Source organism: Elephantulus edwardii, unplaced genomic scaffold (genome assembly GCF_000299155.1).
Source record: "Elephantulus edwardii isolate Elephantulus edwardi_28Jun2011 unplaced genomic scaffold, EleEdw1.0 scaffold00019, whole genome shotgun sequence".
In the NCBI taxonomy this organism is placed as follows: domain Eukaryota; kingdom Metazoa; phylum Chordata; class Mammalia; order Macroscelidea; family Macroscelididae; genus Elephantulus; species Elephantulus edwardii.
Window position 1 is genome coordinate 5,596,112 of NW_006399769.1, and position 5,975 is coordinate 5,602,086.

The 5,975-nt window shown below is 60.9% G+C and overlaps 1 protein-coding gene across 1 annotated transcript; it reads right to left on the reverse strand.

Annotated features, from left to right (window-relative positions):
- Positions 1 to 435: 435 nt before the first annotated feature.
- SIX3 (SIX homeobox 3) lies at positions 436 to 3,177 on the reverse strand. The gene is made up of 2 exons (XM_006882312.1): positions 2,207 to 3,177; positions 436 to 628 (listed from the first exon to the last, which is right to left on the reverse strand). Exons 1-2 carry the CDS (start codon positions 2,989 to 2,991, stop codon positions 436 to 438), a joined length of 978 nt encoding a protein of 325 aa, XP_006882374.1. The 5' UTR covers positions 2,992 to 3,177.
- Between the last annotated feature and the right edge of the window lie 2,798 nt (positions 3,178 to 5,975).

The following is a 5,975-nucleotide window of genomic DNA, read 5'->3' on the forward strand; positions in this document are numbered from 1 at the left end:
TGTACAGCCGACTCTTTAAATTGTTTTAAACTAGAGGATATTTTCCCAGATACAAATAAATTGTCATGCAGGTGGGGTGCCAGGTTCGGTGGGAACCGAAAGGAGAAACCGCGCTCGTCCTGCAAAGTGAACAATTGTCACCTCTCCTACGTTTTCTGCCCAAGCCCCAGCTTTGGTGCCTGTCCACGTCGCTCCTGGGGTGGTCGTGGCGGTAGACGGTGGCTGGGAGTTGCTGACGCTTTGCGCTTCTTTTCTTTTTCTTGGTTTTTTTCCCTATGTTTTGGCTGGGGTAGGAGTGTGCGTGTTCTTGTGTGTTTTCTGTGTGTGGTTGTGTGTCCTGATTTCGATTTGCTCAGGGGGGTGGAGGAGGAAGAGGCAGGCGAGGAGGAGGAGGAGGGCAATGAGGAGGAGGAGGGAGGAGGGCGGCCCTGGCTATCATACATCACATTCCGAGTCGCTGGAGGTGACCGACAGGATGGAGGTGCCGGTGTCCGCGCGCTCCGTCAGGCTGGACACGCTGGTGGTCGGGCTGGCCGCCGTGGACGGCGACTCGGCCGAGCCGTGCGTGGGGCAGCCGGGCTCGGCCAGCGAGCGCATGCCGCTCGGCCCGATGGCCTGATGCTGGAGCCTGCGGAAGACAGAGAGCGCGCCCGCGCTGACACAGGGCCCCGACACCCGGCTCCTCCGAGCCGCCGCCCCGCGCCCGCGCCGGCGTCCCAACGCCTCCCCAGCCCCAGTCTAGCTTTAGGCTCCCCTCCCTGGGCGCTCCAAAGGCGCCGGGGAGAGGTAACATCCGGGGCGGGCTGCCCAGGGGAGGCCTGCGCCCCCCCCCAACAGAGCAGTCCCAAACGAACGGAAGTCAGGGGGTCACGGGGCTTTGCCCTCCCTAGTTCTCCTGATGGAGTCGGCTACAGGGCGAGAGGATCGCTCGACAGTGTCCCGGCCCCAGTTTGCCTAAGCACACACGAGAGCTGTGGTCTGAGCACCAGCCCCGACTCTGGGCTGGGACCTGCCTGGGTCCCGCTGGATCCCAGCGCACAGCACAGGAGCAGAGAAGAAGGGGGGGAAACCAAGCCAAACAAAGCAAAAAACAAAGCCTGGCAGCCTAGAGCAGATCGGGGAAGGAGGGAAGTGAGAGAAGGAGACGCGTAGGAGGGGCAGAGCAGTCTCTCACTGCAGCTTTTCCTGGCGAGGCTGCGGTAACTGAACCAATGTGTGGATCCTTCCCTGAAGGAGGCCTGCGCCTGACCCGGAGTGGGCCCCTGTGGGGCGAAAACTGGCCTTCTGTGGCGGGGCAGACGGCCTTGGGCTGAGACCTGGGTCACCAGGCTCAAGCACACACACGTTCAAACTCACTCCACAACTGGCAGGAAGCAGCAGGCAGCTGTCAGCAGGTAGGCTCGCGACCCTGCGGGCCTGCTCACCGCCTTCCCTGTCTGCCATGGGCGCAGCTTGCCCTCAGCGTCTTCCATCCCTTCTGCCTTCTCTCCCCTCGTTTTCCTCTTTCTCTGGCTTTCCCTCTGTTCTTTCGGTAGGCCCAGTTCCACTGATGGTCAAGCAGGCCCAACTTTATCACTCTGTGGCCAACTTGCCAACAGCAAGACTGACGGTTCCCTTCTCAACCTTGGCGGGCTCTGGCAGGGGAGCAGCACTTCCACACGCACACCCACACACAGACGCTAGGCCTCTCCTCCATTCCCACCCGAGGGCAGTGCGCACCGCTGTGGGAAGGAGGTGCGCTGCTCCGAGGCCGCCCGTCACTCCTTTGTGACAGGGACCTAGTGCAGTTTCCTCCTTCTCACACAGGTCCGTTTCTCCTGGGTTGGACAATGCATAGAGGTGAAAGGTGGCGGCCAGGAGAACCAGGTGGCAAGGGGAGTTTTCCTTCCTCCCGGGTCTCCAGGAGCCGGGGTCGGGACAGAGGAGGCATATGCGGGGATAAAGCAGGGGCGGAGGCCCCCCAGGGGCGGAGACCACGGGCTGTGAGGACTCGGGACGCACAGATACACCAGTTCCCCCCTCAATAAACCCCTAGCCCGGGCCTCTGCGCCGGGGCAGGCGGAAACTTTCTTCTCCGACTGGCCCAGAGGTCGAGGCTTCTGAATGCTCGGCGCAGGTTCCCATCATCCCACGCCCGCCCTGTTTCAACTCGCCTTCCCTCCCAGGGTTGCCAGGCGGGAGGCAGGATCGGGGCCCACCGACTGACCTGTTCTTGGCCGCCGCGGCGCGGTCCCGCTGCCGCCGATTCTTAAACCAGTTGCCTACTTGTGTGGGAGTGAGGCCGGTGGCCTGCGCCAGTTCGCGTTTCTTGCTGGGGTTGGGGTAGGGGTCCTGCAGGTACCACTCCCGCAGCAGGCTCCGAGTCCGCTCCTTGAAGCAGTGCGTCTTCTGTTCGCCATCCCAGATGGTGCGCGGCAGCGGGAACTTCTTGCGCACGCGGTACTTGTCCACCGGGCCGAGCGGGCGGCCGCGCAGCTTCTCGGCCTCCTGGTAGTGCGCCTCGAGCCACATGGCCTGCAGCTTGCCGTGGGACTCCTTGGTGAACTTGTGGTTCTCCAGGATGTGGTAGAGGTCGCGGAAGTTGCCCGTGTGGAAGGCGACCACAGCGCGCGCGCGCAGGATCGACTCGTGCTTGTTGATGGCCTCGCACGCTCCGGGGGCCACGGGCAGAGACCAGAGGAAGCGGCCCAGCCGCTCGATGTCGCCCGTCTCCTCCAGCGTCTCACAGACGCTGGCCACCTGCTCCGGCGAGAAGTTGAGGGTGGGCAGCTGGAACATGGACAACTCTTCCGGGGGGGCCCTGGAGCCGCCGCCGCCGCCGCCGCCTGCTCCGCCAGCACCGCCGCCGCCCGCACCGTGCCCGCCGCCGCTGGCTCCCGCGCCGTGCCCGCCGCTGCTACTCGCCAGAAGTAGGGAGCGGTGGTGAGAATCGGTGAAGTTTGGCAACAGGAAGTGGGAGGAATAGAGGTCTAGGGGGGAGCGGAATACCATGGACTGACCTGAGAGGAGAGGAGAAAATTCAGGGAGAGGAAGAGAGAGGGGAGGAAGAGGAGGAGAGGGGGGACGCGGACCCGGAGGAGGGAGAGAAGAGGGGGGAGGAGGAGAGGGAGAGGAGGGGGGAGTAGGAGGAGGAGGAGGAGGGGGAGGAGGAAGGGCGTAAGGGACACCCACACCCCACACACATCCACACACACACACACCCGCGCAGCCACATAGAGAGGAGGAAGGAGAGGGCTGGGTGCGCGCGCGCAGAGAGAGCGGGAGCCGGAGCGCGGGCGAGGGGAGCGCGCGAGCGCGGGAGCCGGGGAGCCGGGGAGCCAGGGGGCCGGGGAGCCGGGGAGCCGGGGGGCGAGGGCCAACCACCGCCCAGGCGAGATTCAGCGATTCCACAGCAATCGCCCTAATGACAACAGCCTCATAATATCTCCCCTAAATCCACCGTGAGTGCTGCATTGAAACATTTTGTTTCGCTTTTCTATTGGTCTGCGGCATGTCGTTGTAGCGTTGTCACGGCAACCGCTGCCAATCACTGTCAGGCCTGCCAATCAATACCGAGAACGTCAGGGCGGTTTTACCACTGGGGGGGGAGTGGGAGGGAGGAGGCTGAAGGGGGAGAAAGAGAGAACATCTTTTTTTTTTAATCTTTGCAACTCTTAATCTCGCCACTTCCCTTCCCTTTCTCTGCCTCTCTCCCTGTCTTTTTCTTACTGTCCATTTGCCTCCTTCCTCTCTCTTTCCCCAAAGAAGTTGAACCATAAATCCGAAATGCTGCCAGCCCAGCACTGAGTTGTTGAACAGGATGAGCAATTACTGGGGGTATTTCGTGGCGAGGAAAGAGGCTCCCCACTCCGCGCTCAGGCAGAGGGCCAGCCCAGCCCGCAGGGAGAGGCCGGAGCCCGCAAGTCAGGCCGCTTCTCTCTGCCTATGTGAGCTCTAATAGAGGCGGGGAAGAATGCCCAGTGCGCACCGACCCCAGTCCTGCGGGCCTCGGCGCCCGGGATCTGGATGCCGCAGGACATCTGGCGCCCTGTGCGCCTCAGAAGCGTGAGCTCGAGCTCCAAAGTGCCGGATCAGCATCGCTGACCACACTCGCTCAGCAGCTACGGCATTGGTTCTGGCATCTCTTCACTCCGTTACCAACCAAGGATGCTCGGCTGCTCTCCATCCTTCACGTAATACTTAAAAACAACAGTCGAAATAACTACATTTTTCTACGTTGCCTTCCTTAAAATACAGCACGCAGCTTTGACCACCTCCCCTCAGAATTGAGCCACCCCCTCTAGAAGGTGAGGGGCCCCGAGTAGCTGGGCAGCTAGCTCCTGGGGGTGCTGATATGCTGGCCGCCTTCAGGAGCGCTGGGCCTGCCTGCCAGATCCAGAAAGGCAGCAGAGTCTGGACATCAGTCCTAACGAAGTGCTCAAGGCCCAGGCATGGCTTGCTTGCACAAATCGTAAAGAAAAAGAAGAAACTCAACCAAACTGGTTGATTTTCCTGGGGACGAAACCACGCAAGCCCGGCAAGCACACCACGGAGGGCTCTCCCTCAGAGCGCCGGCTGCCCTCTTATTTTATTGAGGTGTAGTACTTTTAAGAAGATGTAATCAACAACTTGAGCCCGCCTCGGCTTTGTGAGGCCTCTGTAACTATGGAAGTGTGATTTACTCAGATTTGTCCGGGTCACAGACGTCTTTCCCTAGAACACTATGTATATTTAGACAGGACTCGGTTTGGTGTTAAAAAGTGTATATTTTAAACGGATTCACACACAGTAGCCAACAATGCCTACATTGTCAGCCCGTGTACAACGTGTATTGAGACGCAGCGTACAGACTTCAACTAATCTGCCCTCAATAAAGCTGAAATAATTATCCTAAGCTGCCTTTCCAGAAGAAAAATCATTGAGGAATTCAAAACTTTTTTTTTAGCAAAAGATCTTTTCTGCATTCCAATGCAGATCTGGGGGTGAGGCGCTGTGTCCACACCACTTTGGAGATCTCAATGAGGGAGGAAAGAAAAAGAGTGAGCAAGAATGTAAATGGGACGCCTAATGGGGCTGGGGCTGCTGGAGTCCCAGCCCCAAATCAGCGCACTCTGGCTTCGCTCAGGCTTCGGGGGGCCTCCTGGGCGGGGGCGCCTCAGCCAGCCACCCCGAGACCCCAGGGACAGGGTGGTGTGGGGGTGCGCAAAGCTCACCCGGCCCGAGGCAGCAGAGGTTCTCAGGTCACTGAGTTGAACAGGAAAAGATTCCCAGAGGAAGGACGACCAGGCTCACTTCGGGGGTCCCTCCTCTCCCTATTTCTTCCTCCCCGCTATACGTAATTTTCTGCTCGGTTTGGAAGCGCTGGGAGGGTTCAAGGTGGGCTCAGAAAGAACCCAAAGGTTGGGACACAAAACCAGACACTTCATCTTTTCTCCCAGTTCCCTTTCTCCTGTAGGGGACGGATTATAGGCCCAGGGGTGGGAGGAGGAAGGGGCAGGAGGAGGAAGCGGGAGAGGAAGGATTGAAAAAGGGGAGGGGAGTGGGTATTGTGCCGCGTGTGGGGGGACGAATTCCTACGGGTGGGTTTCCGAATATTGTGTTCAACTTTTTGAAAGCACCTCGTGACCCCGAAACTACATCCCCCAGCCGGGGACCCAGGCGCCTGGCGGGCGGCTGAACCCAGTCAGTCCCCTCCCCATCCCCACAACCCCCGCCTCGGGGTGGGGAGGCCTGGCCTTTCCCCGCCGCCGCGGCCCCGCAGCCGAGGGAGACTGGGCAGGTGCCGCGGGGCCCTGCCAGAAGCGCTGAAATCGAAAACCGTAGCCACTCGGGAAGAAGTTGGACAAGGGACGCAGGGCTCCGCTCAGCGACTCTCCCGCCCCCCAGGCTCAGCCCAGGCGTCTGGCAACCCTCTGCACCTCGCCTGCTCGGTGGCGGTGGCGGCCGCGGCTCGAGATGGGCAAGCCGGCGGAGGGCGGCGGCGAGGCGCGCAGCTT